At 56.3% G+C, this 22080-nt stretch overlaps 1 protein-coding gene across 8 annotated transcripts in view; it reads left to right on the plus strand.

The window, feature by feature from the left end:
* The window catches only part of PDE1B (phosphodiesterase 1B), a 142152-nt gene that overhangs the window by 114879 nt on the left and 5193 nt on the right, over positions 1–22080 (plus strand). For all 8 annotated transcript variants that reach the window (XM_044995356.1, XM_044995355.1, XM_044995362.1 and 5 more), the window contains 10 exons: positions 3105–3287; positions 3835–3901; positions 4580–4696; positions 11464–11604; positions 12423–12523; positions 13684–13809; positions 14659–14760; positions 16724–16844; positions 18571–18652; positions 18833–18953. In XM_044995356.1, coding sequence (XP_044851291.1) covers positions 3105–3287; positions 3835–3901; positions 4580–4696; positions 11464–11604; positions 12423–12523; positions 13684–13809; positions 14659–14760; positions 16724–16844; positions 18571–18652; positions 18833–18953 — 1161 coding nt within the window. The remainder of the gene's footprint in view (positions 1–3104; positions 3288–3834; positions 3902–4579; positions 4697–11463; positions 11605–12422; positions 12524–13683; positions 13810–14658; positions 14761–16723; positions 16845–18570; positions 18653–18832; positions 18954–22080) is intronic.

Raw genomic sequence — 22080 nt, forward strand, 5'->3', positions numbered from 1 at the left:
CTGATATTCGGTGTTGATGGGCCTCTGTCAAGGCTGATCCACGACTCTGGCACTTCGAGTGCAGAAGGTGGGGGCCCACAAGGATTCTAAAAATTAATACTGGCCACTCCAGGCTTGTATTAAACTCCCAAGGTTATAGCTCCTCTCTGACCTTGGATGGGTAGGTGCTGCCACCACCCAAGTACAAAAAACCCCTTGGGACTCAGAAAGGCACACTTGGGAATTCCTCCCTGTGGGGTACCCTATGACAGGGGTAGGCAACCTATGGCACATATGCCGAAGGCGGCACACAAGCTGATTTTCAGTGGCACTCAACTGCCTGGGTCATAGCCACTGGTCTGGGGGGCTCTGCATTTTAATTTAATTTTAAATGAAGCTTCTTAAACATTTAAAAAACCTTATTTACTTTACATACAATAGTTTAGTTATATATTACAGACTTATAGAAAGAGACCTTCTAAAAACGTTGACATTTATTACTGGCACACAAAACCTTAAATTAGAGTGAATAAATGAACACTCAGCACACCACTACTGAAAGGTTGCCAACCCCTGATCTATGATCATACCCAGCTTAAAGCTTCTCATAGCATAACTGTTCCCTGTTCCCCTCCTTCCCAGAGAACAATAACAGAGACAAATGGGAAGTTTTCCCCCCCCCATTTAAAAAAGTTCTAGCCTTCCCATTGGCTCTTTTGGTCAGGTGCCCACTCCCTTTCCTTTATCTAGGGGACTCTGTTAACCCTTTACAGGTAAAGCGAGCAGAGAACAGCCACCAAGAGGGACTTTATAGCTAACTGGCTGGCTGGGTGTCCATAAAAGGGAGCAAACCCTCCCCCACTTCATTTATCACAGCCTCCTTAGTTGGGCAGGAGCTAACACCTCCTGTTAGAGACTTGTATTTACACTCTCCTTAATGCTTCTCTCCTGTCTGGTGATTTACAGTTACAGACCAAATGGGATACAGAGGCTGTAAGTGAGATTAATGCTGCAGCAACTCACAAGCATTTCATAAAGTCTAAACATTCTTACAAGTCGAATACCTATTGTAATAATCCAACACACAAGTGAGCCAGACTGGTTCCAGCTACATAGTTGTCAGTGTTCAGTTGAGTCATGGGGGCCTTGACATGTGCTGGCACGAGATATGCCAGCATCACATAGGGGATGGGATGCCATGCTGACGGGTATATGGGAGGAGGACACACAGGGGATGGGATGCCATGCTGACAGGGGTATACGGGGGGAGGACATATAGGGGATGGGATGCCATGCTGACGGGTATATGGGAGGAGGACATACAGGGGATGGGATGCCATGCTGACGGGTATATGGGAGGAGGACACACAGGGGATGGGATGCCATGCTGACAGGGGTATACGGGGGGAGGACATATAGGGGATGGGATGCCATGCTGATGGGTATATGGGAGGAGGACATATAGGGGATGAGATGCCATGCTGACAGGTATATGGGAGGAGGACATACAGGGGATGGGATGCCATGCTGACGGGTATATGGGATGAGGACACACAGGGGATGAGATGCCATGCTGACGGGTATATGGGAGGAGGACACACAGGGGATGGGATGCCATGCTGACGGGTATATGGGAGGAGGACATACAGGGAATAGGATGCCATGCTGACGGGTATATGGGAGGAGGACATATAGGGGATGAGATGCCATGCTGACGGGTATATGGGAGGAGGACATACAGGGAATAGGATGCCATGCTGACGGGTATATGGGAGGAGGACATATAGGGGATGGGATGCCATGCTGATGGGGGTATATGGGAGGAAGACACACAGGGGATGGGATGCCATGCTGACAGGGGTATATGGGAGGAAGACACACAGGGGATGGGATGCCATGCTGACGGGTATATGGGAGGAGGACATACAGGGGATGAGATGCCATGCTGACAGGTATATGGGAGGAGGACATACAGGGGATGGGATGCCATGCTGACGGGTATATGGGATGAGGACACACAGGGGATGAGATGCCATGCTGACGGGTATATGGGAGGAGGACACACAGGGGATGGGATGCCATGCTGACAGGTATATGGGAGGAGGACACACAGGGGATGGGATGCCATGCTGACGGGTATATGGGAGGAGGACACACAGGGGATGGGATGCCATGCTGACGGGTATATGGGAGGAGGACACACAGGGGATGGGATGCCATGCTGACAGGGGTATATGGGAGGAGGACACGCAGGGGATGGGATGCCATGCTGACAGGGGTATATGGGAGGAGGACACGCAGGGGATGGGATGCCATGCTGACAGGGGTATATGGGAGGAGGACACATGGGATGGAATTCCATGCTGACAGGGGTATATGGGAGGAGGACACGCAGGGGATGGGATGCCATGCTGACAGGTATATGGGAGGAGGACATATAGGGGATGGGATGCCATGCTGACAGGTATATGGGAGGAGGACACACAGGGGATGGGATGCCATGCTGACAGGGGTATATGGGAGGAGGACACGCAGGGGATGGGATGCCATGCTGACAGGGGTATATGGGAGGAGGACACGCAGGGGATGGGATGCCATGCTGACAGGGGTATATGGGAGGAGGACACGCAGGGGATGGGATGCCATGCTGACAGGTATATGGGAGGAGGACACACAGGGGATGGGATGCCATGCTGACAGGGGTATATGGGAGGAGGACACGCAGGGGATGGGATGCCATGCTGACAGGGGTATATAGGAGGAGGACACGCAGGGGATGGGATGCCATGCTGACAGGGGTATATGGGAGGAAGACACAGGCGTATATGGGAGGAGGACATACAGGGAATGAGATGCCATGCTGACGGGTATATGGGAGGAGGACATACAGGGGATGGGATGCCATGCTGACAGGCGTATATGGGAGGAGGACATATAGGGGATGAGATGCCATGCTGACAGGGGTATATAGGAGGAGGACACGCAGGGGATGGGATGCCATGCTGACAGGATGCTGTGCTGATAGGGGCATATGAGGGGTGACTGTCCAGAGATGGAGTATGTCGGGGCGGGGGCGGGGCGGGTGCGCATGTCTATTCCTGGTTCACTGGCAATTTCTGTTTCAGGCAAATTCTGGACACAGAGGATGAGCTGCAGGAGATCAAGTCGGACGCGGTGCCGTCAGAGGTGCGGGACTGGCTGGCCTCCACCTTCACCCAGCAGACCCGCGCTAAGGGCCGGCGCTCCGAGGAGAAGCCCAAGTTCCGCAGCATCGTCCATGCTGTGCAGGCCGGCATTTTCGTTGAGAGGTTCGGAGCTGGGGGCAGGGGGAGCATGGCGGGGGCTGTCTATGGGGAGTTTGCAGGGTGCTGTATTGGCATGTAGGGAGAAAGCTCCCTGCCTGGTAGAGGGGGCTGGGAGCCTGGACTCCTAGGTTCTATTCCTGGATCTGGGAGGCAACTGGGATCTGGTGGTTTCAGCATGGGGACTGGGAGCCAGGACTCTATGGGATGGGAGTGGTGTCTAGTGGTTAGAGCAGGGGAGCAGGAAGTTGGACTCTTGGGTTCTATTCCTGGCTCTGGGAAGGGAGATAGTCCAGTCACCACCCCTCTCTGTGCCTCAGTTTCCCATATTGTGCCCAGGGATGCTCCCCACGCTGGGTGTGGGAGTGGAGAATGAGGCTGAACATCTGCTGAGTGCTCTGAGACTCTGGGGAGGGGTGGAGCAGGATCACACCCCCCCTCCCCTCACATGGCAGGGGATCTGCCTCACTGGGCTGGCTACCTGCCTTAGCGGCCTCTTCTGGCAAATGGGGAGCAGGGCCACAGTCTCACCTGCTGCGCCCTTTCCTTGCAGGATGTTCCGCCGGACGTACACAGCTGTGGGGCCTAACTACTCCACCTCTGTCATCAACTGCCTGAAGGTAATGGTGGGGAGGGGAGGTGCCTGCTGCTCCCCACACCCCTGACCCCACGAGAGGCGATGGATCCCATGGGGGCAGAGGCTGCAGCCAGCGGCACCTGGCATCCTCTGTGCTGCTTGCCCGTTTCCCTGCGGCCATCAGAGCCAAGCATGACTCTGCCCCGTGCTGGCAGGCTGCATCGCTATGCCCATCCTTTGGGAGGGGTCCCCCAGCCCTGCCCTGCCATGTCACACTAGCGCTGTCCCCTCCCAGCACCTGAAAATCCCCATCACCTCTTCCTGCCACGTGCCCACCAGGGGCCTGCTTCTATTGGCTGGGCAGGGCTGGGCCCGGCTGATGGACAGGGCCCCCACAACCACAGGCACAACCCCCTCCTACCCTTAGCTGGGGTGTCGGTGCCCCTCCCCTTCCTGCTTCTTTAGCTCATACCCATTGCCCCTGCACCCATTCACAGCTCATGCTGCCCGTGCTGGATACAGGGTGTTTCAAATGCCACCTGGATGTAACTCTGCCGCCTGGAATGGGACCCAGCCTAGCCCTGTGCCAGCTCCTCCAAGCCTAGTTCAGGCCATGCGCCCCCTGCCTGCCACGGCCCTGCTCTGAGCCAAGCTGCCTGTCCCTCCCCGGCCTTGCTGCACGGGGCGGAGGTGTGACTTCCACTCTGCCTTCCCCCCGCAGACCCTGGACCTGTGGTGCTTCGACGTGTTTGCGCTGAGCAGAGTGACGGAGGAGCACGCCCTGCGCACCATTGTCTTTGAGCTGCTCACCAGACACAACCTCAACAGCCGCTTCAAGGTCAGCAGCCTGTCACCTTCCCCCTCCCCGTCCCCCATGAGCCTCCTGCTCCCCGCCATGCCCCATTAGCAGCCCCCTCTGCCCATAAGCCCTATCGGCAGCCCCCAACCCCATCCCAATCTCCTGCCCCCTATCATGCCCCATCAGCAGACTCCTGCCCACTCAGCCCCAGAGAGCTGGAAGATCCAATGAGCAGTGGAACAGAAGCCCATGAGTGATACCAGGATCTCCAACCCTCTACACAGCCCAGATCTGTCCCCAGGGCTCAGCTGGAGAGGAGGTTTGGGGGACACAGTGTAGGGGAGGGCCAGCAGAGCCCGCACCCGAACAGGCCCGGTGGGGTCACAGCAGCCCTGGACCCATTCCTGGGGCTGGGTGCTGGCCTCTGTGTGTTGATGAAGAGTTGGGCCTTGCAGAGGAGAAATCCCCTGAGTTCTTCTCTAAGCCAGCTGAATGGAGTGGTCATGCCGACCTTCCCGGCTCTGCAAAGGCTTAGGTAGGGTTCATGTGCACATCTGTGGGTATGTGTGCGCATGTGTATGTGTAATGCCCACAGACACCGGGCAGGATCGAACCTGGGACCTCTGGAGCTAAATGCATGAGTCTCTACTGCATGAGCTAAAAACCATCCAGCTCTTAGCCAAGGCTGTAGCAGACTCATCAATCACTAGCTGGGCTAGGTACCACTAGAGGGGGACAGAGCACCACATCCAGCAGGTCTGGGTTACATATGCGTGATGTATGTATATGAGTCTGCACATATGTGTACACATATGTGTGCATCAGTATGGATGTGCATGCATGTGTGGCGTAGGAGTATGCATGCCTGTGAGTCTGCATGTGCATGTCTGTGCATGTCTGTGCCTGGGTGTGCATGTCTGTGTGTGGGTGTGCATGTCTGTGCGTGTTTGTGCATGGTGTGCATGTCTGTGTGTGTATGTGCACAGGTGTGCATGTCTGTGCGTGTGTGTGCCTGGGTGTGCATGTCTGTGTGTATATGTGATGGGTGTGCATTTCTGTGTGTGTGTGCCCGGGTGTGCATGTCTGTGTGTGGGTGTGCATGTCTGTGCATGTTTGTGCGTGGTGTGCATGTCTGTGCGTATGTGTGCCCGGGTGTGCATGTCTGTGCGTGTGTGTGCCCGGGTGTGCATGTCTGTGTGTGTATGTGATGGGTGTGCATGTCTGTGTGTCTCTGTGTGCAGGTGTGCATGTCTGTGCCCAGGTGTGCATGTCTGTGTGTGTATGTGATGGGTGTGCATGTCTGTGCCCGGGTGTGCATGTCTGTGCGTGTCTGTGCCCGGGTGTGCGTGTCTGTGCCCGGGTGTGCGTGTCTGTGCCCGGGTGTGCATGTCTGTGCCCGGGTGTGCATGTCTGTGCAAGCATTGACTGTTTTTCTTCCCTCCCTTGCTGGGCCGGTTGCGTTCACCCATTGACAGTAACTGATGGGAATGAGGTCTGTGTGAACAGCCCCGCTTGCTTTTCCTGTTCTCTCCAACACGCCCCGTTGTCCAGGAGTGACACGGACACCTGTCTTGCTCATGTGCTTGGGGTCACACTATCACCAGCTTTGGGGTTGGGGAGGAATTTTCTCCCCAGGTCAGATTGGCAGGAACCTGGGTGGTTTTCATAGAATCATAGAATCTCAGGGTTGGAAGGGACCTCAGGAGGTCATCTAGTCCAACCCCCTGCTCAAAGCAGGACCAAACCCAACTAAATCATCCCAGCCAGGGCTTTGTCAAGCCTGACCTTAAAAACCTCTAAAAATCTAGACCTCCAGATCTAGATTTTCGCCTTCCTCTGCAGCAGGGAGCAGGAATCACATGCTGGGATCATAGAATCATAGAAAATTAGGGTTGGAAGAGACCTCAGGAGGTCATCTAGTCCAATCCTCTGCTCAAAGCAGGACCAATACCAACTAAATCATCCCAGCCAGGGCTTTGTCAAGCCTGACCTTAAAAACCTCTAAGGATGGAGATTCCATCACCTCCCTAGGTAACCCATTCCAGTGCTTCACCACCCTCCTAGTGAAATAATGTTTCCTAATATCCACCCTAGACCTCCCCCACTGCAACTTGAGACCATTGCTTCTTGTTCTGTCATCTGCCACCACGGAGAACAGCCTAGCTCCATCCTCTTTGGAAACCCCCTTCAGGTAGTTGATGGCTGCTATCAAATACCCCCTCACTCTTCTCTTCTGCAGACTAAACAATCCCAGTTCCCTCAGCCTCTCCTCATAAGTCATGTGCCTCAGCCCCATAATCATTTTCGTTGCCTTCCACTGGACTCCAATTTGTCCACATCTCTTCTGTAGTGGGGGGACCAAAACTGGACACAATACTCCAGGTGTGGCCTCACCACTGCTGAATATAGGGGAATAATCCCTTCCCTCGATTTGCTGGCAATGCTCCTACTAATACAGCCCAATATGCTGTTGGCCTTCTTGGCAACAAGGGCACACTGCTGACTCATATCCAGCTTCTCATCCACTGTAACCCCTAGGTGCTTTTCTGCAAAACTGCTGCTTAGCCAGTTGGTCCCCAGCCTGTAACAGTGCATGGGATTCTTCCTTCCTAAGTGAAGGGCTCTGCACTTGTCCTTGTTGAACCTCATCAGATTTCTTTTGGCCAAATCCTCCAATTTATCTAGGTCACTCTGGACCTTATCCCCACCCTCCAACGTATCTACCTCTCCCCGCAGCTTAGTGATATCTGCGAACTTGCTGAGGGTGCAAACCATCCCATCATCCAGATCATTAATAAAAATGTTGAACAAAACCGGCCCCAGCACCGACCCTTGGGGCACTCCACTTGATACCAGCTGCCAACTAGACATGGAGCCATTGATCACTACCCGTTGAGCCCGACAATCTAGCCAACTTTCTATCCACCTTATAGTCCATTCATCCAATCCATATTCTTTAACTTGCTGGCAAGAATACTGTGGGAGATCGTATCAAAAGCTTTGCTAAAGTCAAGATATATCACATCCACCGCTTTCCCCATATCCACAGAGTCAGTTATCTCATCATAGAAGGCAATCAGGTTGGTCAGGCATAACTTGCCCTTGGTGAATCCATGTTGACTGTTCCTGATCACCTTCCTCTCCTCCAAGTGCTTCAAAATGGATTCCTTGAGGATCTGCTCCATGATTTTGCCAGGGACTGAAGTGAGGCTGACCGGTCTGTAGTTCCCCAGGTTCTCTTTCTTCCCTTTTTTAAATATGGGCACTATATTTGCCTTTTTCCAATCGTCTGGGATCTCCCCCAATTGCCACAAATTTTCAAAGATAATGGCCAGTGGCTCTGCAATCACATCCGTGAACTCCCTCAGCACCCTCGGATCCATTAGATCATCTGGGCAGATCCTACTTAATCAACTCCCTGTCATGGCAGGGGCCTTGGGCCTTGGTGGCAGCCAGGTCTCTTCTCTTCTCTGCTAGTTGGCTCCTGGGGCCTGACCTGCTTTGGTTAAACGAAAGTCTTTAGGGTCAGTACCGGGTGTCTGGGTGAAATCCCCTGCCCTGTGCTGTCCAGGTGGTGAGACTAGATGATCTAATGTTCCTGTCTGTGAAACGATAAAACAAGGTGCCAGCAGAAAGACGTGTATCTCACACCGTGGAACAAACTGCAAGAGCTAGGGGCTCCGTCAGCATCCTGCCTGTGGAGCGTGGGGAGGGGTGTGTGAGCCAGCTCCCCAGGTCAGTGCCCCAGCCCTTCGACACAGGGTGGGGGCTGCTCCCTGGTCCCCTGCACAAGCTGTCGTCTCTGCCTGGGGCGGAGCTGTGGTGCCCACACCAAGGAGTTTTCCCACCCACTCCCCTCCCACATGCTGGTGACTGATGGGGGGATTGTGAGCTCCTGGGCTCTAGCAGGAAGGAGATGCTAATGGGCTCCCTGAGACTGCTCCAGGCAGAGCCATGGAGCAAGGGGAAGGCAGGGGCTGTGGTTCCCAAGATCGCATCCCCTGGCAGCTTTTCAGTGTGGCTGAAAGGGGCCATCTCAGGCACTGGCCCATCCATGCAAACAGCCAGAGCCCGACTCCTCCGAGAAGGTGGCACCAATGTATCTGAACCATGTCCCTGCTGCAGCATGACCATGCATCCACCCCAGACACACTGCCTCAGTGCATGCTGGGAAAATCCAGGCAGCTACCGCGTGGGGCCTCAACAGGGACAGCGCACCCAGGAGATGTACATAGAATGGCACCATGGAGTGATGCATGCTGGGATGCCTTGACACACAGGGACCTGGGAGGAGGAGACTGTCCACATCGATGACCCAAGCTCACTCAGGGGTCCTGGCTGCTCAATGCCAGGCTAGGTACAGGGAGCTGCCCTGAGGTGAAATGGCTTCTGGCAGGGGTCACACGCCAAGAGCTGCCACGGTTACTGTCCGAGCACTGATCACGTGGGACAGAATATATTTTAGAGTCAGACTCATAGACTTTAAGGTCAGAAGGGACCATTATGATCGTCTAGTCTGACCTCCTGCACAATGCAGGTCACAGAATCTCACCCACCCACTCCTGTAACAAACCCCTAACCTATGTCTGAGGTATTGAAATCCTCAAATTGTGGTTTGAAGACCTCAAGCTGCAGAGAATCCTCCAGCAAGTGACCTGTGCCCCACGCTGCAGAGGAAGACGAAAACCCCCCAGGGCCTCTGCCAATCTGCCCTGGAGGAAAATTCCTTCCCGACCCCAAATATGGCGATCAGCTAAACCCTGAGCATGTGGGCAAGACTCACCCGCCAGCACCCAGGAAAAATTCTCTGTAGTAACTCAAATCCCACCTCATCTAACATCCCATCACAGGCCATTGGGCATATATACTGCCAACAGTCAAAGATCAATTAATTGCCAAAATTAGGCTATCCCATCATACCATCCCCTCCATAAACTTATCAAGCTTAGTCTTGAAGCCAGATATGTCTTTTGCCCCCACTGCTCCCCTTGGAAGGCTGTTCCAGAACTTCACTCCTTTGATGGTTAGAAACCTTTGTCTAATTTCAAGTCTAAACTTCCTGATGGCCAGTTTATATCCATTTGTTCTTGTGTCCACGTTGGTACTGAGCTTAAATAATTCCTCTCTCCCTGATATTTAACCCTCTGATATATTTATAGAGAGCAATCATATCTCCCCTCAGCCTTCTTTTGGTTAGGCTAAACAAGCCAAGCTCTTTGAGTCTCCTTTCATAAAACAGGTTTTCCATTCCTCGGATCATCCTAGTAGCCCTTCTCTGTACCTGTTCCAGTTTGAATTCATCTTTCTTAAACATGGGAGGCCAGAATTGCACACAGTATTCCAGATGAGGTCTCACCAGTGCCTTGTATAATGGTACTAACACCTCCTTATCTCTACTGGAAATACCTCACCTGATGCATCCCAAGACCACGTTAGCTTTTTTCACGGCCATATCACATTGGCGGTTCATAGTCATCCTGTGATCAACCAATAATCCGAAGTCCTTCTCTTCCTCTGTTACTTCCAACTGATGTACTAGACTCTGAGACAACCCTGTCTGAGTGCCTGGGTGGGAGGGGCTGGAGCGGGCACAGGGCTGCATGGGCAAGGGAGTCCGTGGTGCTGCGTTGGGCAGCACAAATGCCCTGCAGGGCCCATCTCTGCTCTTTGCCATACATCTGCTGGGAGTCACTGGCGCTGCTCCAAATTGTTGAGAGCAGAGTCGAGCCCCAGTCCCAGAGACCTTCCCATGGGCCCCACAGTCATGGCATGTCCGTCAAGGACCCTGGTTTAGCAGATTGGGGCTTCTCTTCTGCAGCCACAGTGGGTGCGGGGGCCCAAGGGGGCTGGAAGCCTGATAGTGTGTTGGTCTAGATCATTGTTGATTTCCCAAATGGTAGCACCAAGGAGCCCAATCCGGGGTCAGGGCCCATTGTGCCGGGTGCTGCACTGGCTGCCCCTGCCTGGAGAGCAGAGGTGTCGGACAGGCTGCGATGGGGCGAGGGGGAGCAGAAGCAGCACAGGCTGTCTCCACATGCCAGTCTCTGAACGGACTGAGGTGTGATGCTCCTCTCCCCACTCACAGCAGGGTCAGGACTTGACAGACAGAATCTCCACCCCCCGTCTCCTCTCTGCCCTCTGCGTATGGCAGGGCTCTGGCAACGTGGCACTGTCACTCAGGGGCTGGCATGTCCCTGGACCATGCAGCTCCCAGGCAGGGCAGGGCAGGGCAGGGCAGGGCAGGGCTGCCCCCTGCCTGTGGGCCCCAGCCTCAGCCTGGCCCCACTGAGCCCCTCAATGGCTGGGAGAGTCCTGGGGCCCATTCACTCCCTGGCCTCTTTGCAGGTACTGCTCAAAGACACATGTGGCTTTACCCGCGGGAGCAGCAGCAGTTACTCCAGTGAGTAAGTCCCTGCAGGATGGGGCCTGAGCCAGTCTGACATCAGCAAATAGAACAAGATCCCCCAAAACCGCAGTGGGAAAGCAGGCCACTGCCCTGGGGGGATGGGGGGGGACTCAGAGATCTGTGGCCTAGTGGCCAGAGCACAGGTCTGGGAGCCAGGAGTGCTTGAGTCCTTTTCCCACCTTTGGCAAGTCACTTGGCTGTCTCTGTGCCTCAATTTCCCCATCAGTCCTTCCTGGCTGCCCCTTGGGTTATTACATGGTGAGATTTCTGGCTACAGGACAGGCTGGCAGCCCTCTCTGGCATGCAGATACCCCCACAGCATGCAAGGGGCGCCCGGCTTGCATGCTGCCAGCTCAGGGCTCTGGTGCTGCAGCCTGATCCCTGTCTCCTTGCTCCGCAGATTCCCACTGTGTTTTTAATGACGTTACTGGACGCGCTGGAGGCTGGCTATGGGAAATACAAGAACCCCTACCACAATCAGATCCACGCAGCTGACGTGACCCAGACTGTGCACTGCTTCCTGTTGCGCACTGGCATGGTGGTACGTGGGCGCTGTGGGTGTGTCCAAGGCCCCTCACCTGGGTTCATGCTGAGGGGTCATGGTCTGGCCTCTCCACTGGCTGATGGCTAATGGGGGGAGGTGGGAAGATCAGGGCATGCTACTGCTCCCTTCCTGGTGGCCATGGGTGGAGGGTAGGGGATCTCCCACAGCACTCAGCAGCAGCTGCTCCAAGCTCCTTGTTGCACAAGCCGGGGAGGGGGAAGCTCCATTCTGACTCTTTCCCAGGTTTGGGGGGATCCAGAGTTTGGTTCAGCCAGTTTTAGAGTCAGGGCCCAGCCTGGGGGTGGGTTAGCTCCAGCCCCACTTCACCAGGGGTTGTTGGGGGTGTTAGGATCTGGGTCTTGGTCCAAGCCCATGTAAGAACTGCCTGGTTCCAGTGCAAGAGGCTGCATTGTTACCAAGGAGCACAGCGCCCCCTAGTGGCCTCTCTACCTTCACAGAAACAGCCAGGTGGGGAAACCAGCCCAGGGTCTGGAGGGTGAATGGAGCTGAGTGGCCTCCCTCTCCCAGCTCCCTGGGCAGGCCCTGGCTGCTTCCTCCTGCCCAGCCCAGCCATCACCTGCACCTGGCACCTGTGCCTGCCCTGCAGCCAGCATAGCCTGGGCCCATGAGAAGGAGTCAGGAACAGGCTGGAGGGACACAAGTTTTGGGAGTCACTATGTTAAGGTGCCTGCTCCCAACCTCCCCCCTCCAGGTTATGTAGGAGCAGTGATTCCTGCACCTCTGCCCAGGGACAGGACAGGGTGCTGAGCTGGGCAGCGCCCCTCCTGGGCACTAACAGCATCTTTGCCCCCCAGCACTGTCTGACGGAGATTGAGGTCCTGGCCATCATCTTCGCAGCTGCCATCCACGACTATGAGCACACGGGCACCACCAATAGCTTCCACATTCAGACCAAGTGAGTGCCCAGGTGGCAGCGCATGCATGGCATGGCCCCTCCAGCCCGGGATCTCATGGGCTCTCCTGGAGAGGAGCTGTGCTTCACCGAGTGCTGCAGGGTGGGCAGGGGAGCAGGGGAGGAGCAGGGTGCCCAGGGGCCAAGCAGTGGGAGGAGGGGCAGCGTGCCATGGGCCAGGCAGTGTGGGTAAGGCAGGTGGCCTGTGGGCCGGGCAGTGGGGAAGGGGCAGGGTGCCTATGGACTGGGCTGTGGGGAAGGGGCAGGGTGCCTATGGACCAGGCATAGATATGCGGTGGGGATGGGGACCACTCTGGGCTAGGCACAATACAAAGGTTTCCATTGGTTGTGGCTGAGCTGCAGATATCATGAGAATCACCCCACCCCCATCTCTCTCGGGGAGGATTTGGCTCGCTCGGGTCTGCACTCTGTGGGAGTCAGCCCTGCTCCGGCCTGTTCTCTGGGGGAGGATCGGACTTGCCCTGGCCTGTGCTGTGTGGGGATCGGGCCCGCTCCAGCCTGTGCTCTGGGGGAGGATCGGACTTGCTCCGGCCTGTGCTGTGGGGGGATCGGGCCACTGTGGCCTGCACTCTGTGGGAGTCAGCCCCGCTCCGGCCTGTGCTCTGGGGAGGATCGGGCCCATTCCAGCCTGTGCTCTGGGGGAGGCTCGGGTTTGCTCCGGCCTGTGCTCTGGGGGAGGATTGGGCCCGCTCTGGCCTGTGCTGTGGGGGAGGATTCAGCCCTGTTCCAGCCTGTGCTCCTAGGGAAGGATCGGGCCCATTCCTGCCTGTGCTCTGGGGGAGGATTGGGCCCGCTCTGGCCTGTGCTCTGGGGGAGGATCGGGCTTGCTCCAGCTTGCGCTGTGGGGGGATTGGGCCCGCTCCAGCCTGTGCTCTGGGGGAGGATCAGGCCCGCTCTGGCCTGCGCTCTGGGGGGATCGGGTCTGCTCCAGCCTGCGCTCTGTGAGGATCGGGCCTGGCCTGCACTCCGGTGAAGAATTGGGCTCGCTCCAGCATGGGCTCTGGGGCAGAATCTGGCCCAATCTGGCCTACGCTGTGCTGGTTTACTCATCCCTCAGTGACACAATTGTGATAGCGGCCGGCTGCCTGCCTGGGGGGCCTCTCCCTAGCCCCAAATCTGAGCCACGGCTCCTCTGGTCCCAGGTCTGACTGTGCCATCCTGTACAACGACCGCTCGGTGCTGGAGAACCACCACATCAGCGCTGTCTTCCGCATGATGCAGGAGGATGAGATGAACATCTTCATCAATCTGGCCAAGGATGAGTTTGGGTAAGGCCCTGCCCTCTCGCCCCCCTGCAGAACCCCCAGAACCTGTGTCCCCCTCACTTCTGCCAGCCATGGGGTTGCTAATAAGTGGCTAATTGTGCTGCTCATCTGGCCAGCAGGGGACACATCACAGGCTTCTGCCTATGATCATGTGTCCGGTCAGATCAGAGACACTGGGCAGCAGATACAGACGTCGACCCTGTCCCAAATTGCAATGGAGGCAGAGAGAGGACTTGCCTCCGCTCCATGTTTATGATTTATCAGTTGAGGTACTGTGTCGCTTCGGGGCCCTAATCCTGGAGCAGGACCCAGGTGTGCTAGCGCTGTACAGATACAGCACAAAAAGGCAGTCCCCAGGACGTCTAGTTAGTGAGTTGCTGATGGGATTTTTAGCACCGAGCGATAGTAAAGCACCCCATCATGGTGGTGGAAGTGGTTAATGATGGGGGTCCGTCTCTCTGACATTCATGCCTGGAGCACATCAGTCCCTCTGCACCAGGTGGGGAATGGGGCAGGGAGCTCATTCAGCCTGAGGCTCTGTTAACTGTATTTCTGAGCCTTCTCTGTGTGGGGGACCCCTTAATGGGGAGCCCTGGGGGCAGCTGCCAAGTCTGATTTAGTTGATTTAGTTGGGAATTGGTCCTGCTTTGAGCAGGGGGTTGGACTAGATGACCTCCTGAAGTCCCTTCCAACCCTGATAGTCTATGATTCTAAGTCGGGTTCACTGTGTTGTGCTGACAGAGCAGCCAGAAAGGGATCAGTTTATAAAATGCAATGGGTGGGGCGTGTGCAACGGGCTGAGTCGTTGGCTGTACAGGAGTGATCATGTGTCTGTTTCTCCACATGGGGCAGGGAGCTGCGGTCCCTGGTGATTGAGATGGTCCTGGCCACAGACATGTCTTGTCACTTCCAGCAGGTCAAGTCCATGAAAACCTCCCTCCAGCAGCTGGAGAGGTGAGTGAGGGGGTGGAGGTAGGGCTGGAGGTGTTGCGGGGGCTGCCTTTCCGGGCTGCTGAAGGAAAGTGCTGCTTCAAGGGGAAGCAAGAGGTGGTGTTGGCAGGGGGGCGGGGGGGAAGATGCTTTGTGCACATAGGAAGTTTATGAGCACGTGTGGCTTTGTGTGCAGCTGAGGTGGGTGACAGGAACGTGTGTGTAACACGTGGATTTTGGGAGTGGGATGTGTGCTGGGAGGGGGTGCGCATTGTATGAGTGTGTGTGTGTGTTTGTGCGCACATGCATGCTTTCGCTGTGCAGGTCTGTGTGCATATGTGCACGCACACATATGTCTACTGTGACAGACCCAGGCCAGTGGGGTACAGGAGTCTGGTAGAGGGCAAATATACTAATCACTGGATGAGCAGTTTTCTGTTCCCTGAGTGACCAGAGCAGGGGCTGCACTAGAGTAATCAGGAACCTGCTAGAACCAATTCAGGCAGCCAGGCTGATTAGATCACCTGCAGCCAATCAAGGCAGGCTAATCAGGGCACCTGGGTTTAAAAAGGAGCTCACTCCAGTCAGGCAGGGGGGAGCCAGAGGAGAGGAAGTGCGTGTGAGGAGCTCGGAGCAAGAGGCACAAGGAGCTGAGAGTGAGAGGGTGCTGCTGCTGGAGGACTAAGGAGTACAAGCGTTATCAGACACCAGGAGGAAGGGCCTGTGGTGAGGAGAAAGAAGCTGTTTGGAGGAGGCCATGGGGAAGTAGCCCAGGGAGTTGTAGCTGTCATGCAGCTGTTACAGGAGGCACTATAGACAGCTGCAAACACAGGGCCCTGGGCTGGAACCCGGAGTAGAGGGCGGGCCCGGGTTCCCCCCAAACCTCCCAACTCCTGATCAGACATCGGAGGAGTTGACCCAGACTGTGGGGAAGATCACTGAGCTGAGCAAATCTGCCAGTAAGCGCAGGAACCACCAAGGTAGAGGAGGAACTTTGTCACACTACACATGCCTGCATGTGCACAGATGTGTGTCTGCACACATGTGCCTGTGCGTGTACACATGTCTGCATGCATCATGTTGACAAATTGGAGAGTGTTCAGGGAAGAGCCCCAAGGACAATTCAATGCCTGGAGAAGCTGCTTGCCGGGGAGAGACTGAAGAAGCTCCATCTACTTACCCTGATATTTGATAAGCTAAGAGCTGACTTGATCCTGGTCTGTAAATCCCTACACAGGAGCAGATTTCTGAGAGCAGAGAGCTCTTTAATCTCACACTCAAAGGCAGAGCGCTTTCCAATGGCTTGAAGCAGAAGCTCAACAAATTCAGGCTAGAAATAAGGTGCCAAAGGTTAAGTGAGGAGAATTAACCCTGGGAACAACTGGTCCCAGAGTGCAGTAGATTCTCTGTCACATGGGGTCAATCCGTCCTGCAGCTGGAGCTGTAATTCCAGATCGGGTATACAGACACTCGCTAGCTTTGAGGGAGGTAACATGCTACAAAGAGCAGTGTGGCTGCAGTGGCATAGGTGGTGGTGCAGGCTAAAATCCCATGTGAAATCCTGGGTGTGTATTCAGGCAGCCAGCCCGTCTCGCCGCCATGACGCTGTGGCCACACTGCTGGGTTCAGCGCACTAGCTCCATCGGAGTTAGTGTGTGTACATCTGCCGGAGCCAGGAATTACAGCTCCTGCTGCAGCCCAGATGGACACTTGGAGTTTGGCTCTAAAAGCTTCGCTCTGGCTCGGCTGGATGCTGGAATCCCTGGCTCTGGCCGGAGAGATGCAGACGGACAGAGCAGATGATTGTAATGGCCTGAACATGGTTGAGCTGAATTGTCTGTGCATGGTGGTGTGTGAACGTGCCTGTGTGCTGAGCTGTGTCTGAGCGTCAGGGATGAACAGTGGTGGGGCCAGGCCGTGCTTGGGTGGAGGCTGGTTAGAGAGCAGGGCCCCTCCCTCATTATGCCTCTTGCGCCTCCCTCTGCAGGATCGATAAATCGAAAGCGCTGTCGCTGCTGCTGCATGCAGCCGACATCAGCCACCCCACCAAGCAATGGAGCGTCCACAGCCGCTGGACCAAGGCTCTGATGGAGGAGTTCTTCAGACAGGTACCGCGGGGAGGCTCAACTGGTCCCCAAGGCCTTCGGCTCTTCCCAACGCCCTTGAAAACCAGATGAGCCCATGGGGTTCCAGTTTTGGCCAGAGGCAGCTCAGGGGACCCAGGAGCTTGCAGCCTCAGGCAGCCTTCACCTTGGGAACCTGTCCCAGGGGGCGAGAGATCCCCAGTGATTTCAGTGTCCCCTGCTGCCAGGGAGAGTCCATACCCAGGCTGCGTGTGGAGAGTGGGGTCAGCCTTGCCAGGGCTTCCCCTGAACCGGCTCCTCTTGGCCAGAGGAGGGTGATTCCCTTACGCAGCCTCACAGCCCCAGGTGAGGCATTGGAGCTCAGCCATCCCTGCTGTGACCCCCCTCGGTCCGCTCCCAACTGTGGGCCTGCCCCAGTGTCGCCCTGTTGGTGGCACAATCTTCCCTGTGACTCCGCAGTACCAGCCAGCCTTTCTGAGGCTCTGGAGAGCTGAGTATTGCTGGCTGGGGCAGTGATTCTGAACCCAGCCCCCTGACAGCAGAGAGCCCAGCCCAGAGCCTCTTTCAGCCAAGGAGCTTGGGGCTGCACAAAACTAATGGAGCTCCCCAGCAACAAGGGCGGGGCACAGAGAGAGGAAGGAACATGGCTCAAAGCCAGTAGCAGAGCTGAGAACAGAACCCCGGAGTCCTGCCTCCCTGGCTCTAACCGCTAGACCCCACTCCCCTCCAGAGCTGGGAAGAGAACCCCGGAGTCCTAACTCCCAGTCCCCCGTGCTCTAACCACTCCCCTCCAGAGTTGGGGAGAGAACCCCAGAGTACTGACTCTCCCACTGCTTTTTAGACTCAACTTTGCTTGCCACCAACCAAGGAAACAGCACAAACCCCATTTTACAGATCAGGAAACCGAGGCCTGGTGAGGCGGGCTTGCCCCGGGTCACGCGGTGGGGCTGGATATGGAAACCAGCAGATCATGGCCCCAAGCCCAGCGCTCAGTGAACTTGCTCATGCAGCCTCTGGGTCTGGGGTGGCTGGTTGGAATGGATTTTAGGAATGGGACCCAGCCATAATAAGGAACATTCCCCTGTGGCAGCTCAGCCACCCAATTAACTGCCAAAGAGCCACTGAACCATCCCAGGTGCCTCCAGAAGCCTTTGACAGAGAGTGGCGTTCCTTCCCTGCTCTGAGCACGGGGCGCGATAGCCATGTGGTGATTGTGATGCCCTGCAGCCATGGGGGGATGGGGTGTGACAGCCGTGTGGTGCCGCGTGGCCTCGGGGCGTGGCAGCCGCGTGGTGACTGCGGTGCCGCGTGGCCTCGGGGCGCGGCAGCCGCGTGGTGACCGATGCCATGCAGCCATGGGGTGTCACTACAGACTCATCCCCGCTGGTGTGTGAAAACAGGCATTTGCAGCTACAAACACTCACTGCGTGAACCAACTCGCTCCCGGAGACACAGACAGACAGACGGGTGCAGATCCAGTAGGTTGGGCCTCACACCTGCTGTCCTGCCCCAGGGGCTGGGCTGCTCAGTGGCAGGTAGAGTGAGCCTCACGCCCAGGGACAGTTTGACTCCTGTGTTTTGGACGAGCTGAGGATACAAGTCAGGACACCTGGGTTCTATCTCCCACGCTCAGAGCAGTAGCTGAGTCCACTGACTCCCTCTCTTGTGCTCAGGCTGCTCTTGCGTCACCCTGGGACCGGGTGCCCCGGCGTTTGGCAGGGTGAACGGTTCTTTGTCTTGTTTCCCGCAGGGGGACAAGGAGGCTGAGCTGGGCCTGCCCTTCTCTCCGCTCTGTGATCGCAAGTCCACGCTGGTGGCCCAGTCCCAGATCGGTGAGTCGCTGCCTCCCCCCCGCACCCACACCTGCCCTGATACATTTGATGACCTGCCTACCTGTTGGGCCAGGCCATGCCCTCGTGTCTGTGCTTGCAGCCCTGCCGGCTCAGGGCCACGTGGCCCAGTGGGGCTCCGGGTGCATCACACTCTAATGCCGCCTCCCACTGCCTCTGCAGGTTTCATTGATTTCATCGTGGAGCCCACTTTCTCGGTGCTGACGGACGTGGCGGAGAAGATCGTCCTCCCGCTGGTGGAGGAAGGCTCCAAGTCTAAGTCCTCCTCCAGCCAGCAGAGCAGGTGAGCGCAGCATGGGGGGCTCACAGCAGCTAGAAAGCTCAGGGGAGTGTTACTAGCACTGATTTTCCAGCGTGCTCAGGAATGCAGGGGTCGTATCACTATCCCTACATTGCAGGTGGGGAAATTGAGGCCTGACGCAGGGAAGGGACTCGGAGCGAGCATACAGGAGCTTTGGGATTGGAACCCAGGAGTCCTGGCTCCCAGGCTGCACACTCGGTACATAGACCCAGGCCAGTCCATACCGCTTGTGCCATTTGTCCCAAGGGAAGTGCTGGTGCTGTGTTCACCTCTGACTGCAGAGATCTTCAGGGCAGGGCAAGCTGCAAGGCCTGGTCAAAGTCTGGTCAGTGGGGGCTGCCTGGGCACGTCACTGACGCCCTCCCAGCCAGCTGCAGAGTTCTGGGGTGTCACTGGCTGGGCGGTTCCAGGCCTCCTGGCGCAGGGAAGCTGTTGGCGCCTTGTGTTGCCTCAGTCCCCGCTCCAGGAGGTGGTTACACTACTGGGGACCTGGATCTCATGGGCAGAACTCAGAGCCCTAGGGCCAGGCTGTCCCAGTGGCTCTCATTGTTCTGGGGGGAGGGGAATTCTTCATTGTGCTCAAGGATGGGGAAGTGGGGAAGGAAGGATCCCAATTGTTCTCAGTGGGAGCAGGGGGACAAAGTAGGGCTGGCATGAAAACAAGCATTTCATAGTGTGAAAACTGGCCAGGTTTCGGCATTTGGTTTAGTTCCACACTGGGAAAGGACGGAGACCTTGACAAAAACCCAGAGAGAAAGCGAGAGAGACGCACCCCAAAGGACCCAGTGGGCCAGGTGCTCACCGGGGCTGGGGAGACCAGGGCCGGCTCCAGCTTTTTTGCTGCCCCAAGTGGCCAAAAAAAAAAAGCGCCCCAATCGGTGGCACTTCGGCGGCAGCTCTACTGCGCCGCTTCATTCTTTGGCGGCAATTTGGTGGCCAGTCCTTCCCTCCGAGAGGGACCGAGGGACCCGCTGCCGAATTGCCGCCGAAGACCCGGATGTGCCGCCTCTTTCCATTGGCCACCCCAAGCACCTGCTTCCTGTGCTGGTGCCTGGAGCCGGCCCTGGTGGGGAGAGGGTCCAGGGTCCAGGTCCTACTTAGCCCAATTCAGAGCAGGGATGTGAGCCTGGGTGTCCCAGAGCCCAGGGATCAGCAAAACCTTTGCTGGTGTCTCCGTTGTTCTGGCTGCAGGATGGTCATTCAGCCTCGAGGCATTTATCTTAATTGTTTCCGAGATGCTCAGAGGGGATCTGCAGGGCCAGCTCCTCACTCAGGCAGTGCTGTGAGCCAGGTGGGCCTGTGTCCTCTGACCCTGCCCTCAGGGGCACTCCCTGTCCAGAAATAGAATTAGACTGAAACAGTAGCCAGGCTAGTAAAGTGAGGCAGCCCCCGATGCTGTCCAGAGGGGCCAGACCCCCCTGTAGGCTGGTGCTGCTGTGGCTCAAGAGCCAGCAGAGCACAGGAGAATGCCTGTGAGACTGGACAGCAGGATGCCTGGGTTCTGGTCCCATCTCTGCCACTGGTTCATGATGTGGCTGTAGGTAAAGCAGGTCTCCCAATCCCTCGGTTTCCCCATGTGTAAAATGCTGACACTACTAGCAAGGGTGAATGAGCCTGATTCTCCTCTTGCTCCATAGTTTAAGGCCAGAATGGACCATCAGCTCATTGAACCTGGCCTCCTCTCCAACACTGGCCACTGATTATCAGCCAGCCTCCCCTATGTTGAGCTCAATGACTTTAGTCAGACCAACGTATTTCAGGCCTCAGAGAGCTAAGCTGTTGTGGGCCACAGGCAGAGAAGAGGAGAGACTGAGGTGCTGCCAATGCCCAAGGCAGGGGATTGATTAGGTAGGATCTGCCCAGATTATCCCAGCAAACAATCCTTGCTGCAGAGGAAGACGAACCCCTGCCCCCAAGGTCCCTGCCAATCTGACCTGGGGGAAAATTCCTTCCTGTCCCCAAATCTAGCCACAAGCGTGACCCTGAGCATGTGAACAAGACCCACCAGCCGGCATCTGGACAGAGGAGTCCCAGCTCCAGGACCAGCTCAGAGCAATGGGCCACTTACCCCAGTGGATCTTCATTGACCTCAGTGATGTTCCCCACATCCAGCCCCTAGTGTGCTGACTAGCCCTAGTATCCCCATGAGCCCTGTATGTTCCCCCGGGCATCCTTCCCCACCTCCCAGAGATTCCCTTGGCTGCAGTCCGACATGGCCATGAAAGGAAAGATGCTGGAAGCTTTGGGACCTGCCTGAACATCCACCTCTGGCAGTAGTATCAGGTGGTCCTTATGCAAATGAGATGCTAATCTCTCTGCTCCTGATAAGACTTTGAAGAGTCTCCTGAGAACAGACCCCCTCCCTCCCATCCCCCACCTCAGAGCAGCAGGAATATGTAAAACAACCACCAGGGAGACTTCCCCCAGACTGCCAACAAAGTGCTGGTTCAGCTTGAGTTTGGGCTGCAGCTCCAGCCCAGTCTGCCCCTGCCACGCTGTAAAGGCAGGTTCCCAGCTGCGCTCCCTGCCTGGGTCCCTGCTGAGCCCTGCAGGAGTTACAGGCCATGATTTTTCTCTATGGGAACAAAGTGGAATTTCAAGGTGTTGCTTCCAAAGGCCTTTATCTCTGCACGGCTCTGGGAAGGTGGGGAGCCGGGGCAGGCGTGGCCTTGGGCAAAGTCAGGCTCTGTGTAAACGGCTCCTTTTTGTAGCTGGGAGTCACAGCCCAGCTTCAGAGCTTCACAGCTGCTCTGTATGCACCTGCCAGCTTCTCTGCAGCGTGAGAGCCGAGGGCCAGGGCCCAGCTGGGACCCTGCCGATGGCTCCAGGCTGCAGTGCCTGAGCCTCACAGACATGAATTAACGGAGCCTCACCATTAGCTTATGTTCATTGTTAGCACCATTTCACCAGGGTGGGACAGAGGGTTCGACTGAGCCCAAGGGCAGAAGGCCTGATCCAGAGTCGTTCCATTGACTTGAGTGCATTTCGGATCAGGCCCCAAACAAGTAAGTGGCAGAACTGGGGATAGAACCCCGGAGTCCTGACTCAGCCCCCCCCTGCTCAAACGTACTAGAGCCCACTCCCCCAGAGCAGGGGATAGAACCCAGGA

The sequence above is a fragment of the Mauremys mutica genome, chromosome 20 (assembly GCF_020497125.1).
Source record: "Mauremys mutica isolate MM-2020 ecotype Southern chromosome 20, ASM2049712v1, whole genome shotgun sequence".
Classification (NCBI taxonomy): Eukaryota; Metazoa; Chordata; order Testudines; family Geoemydidae; genus Mauremys; species Mauremys mutica.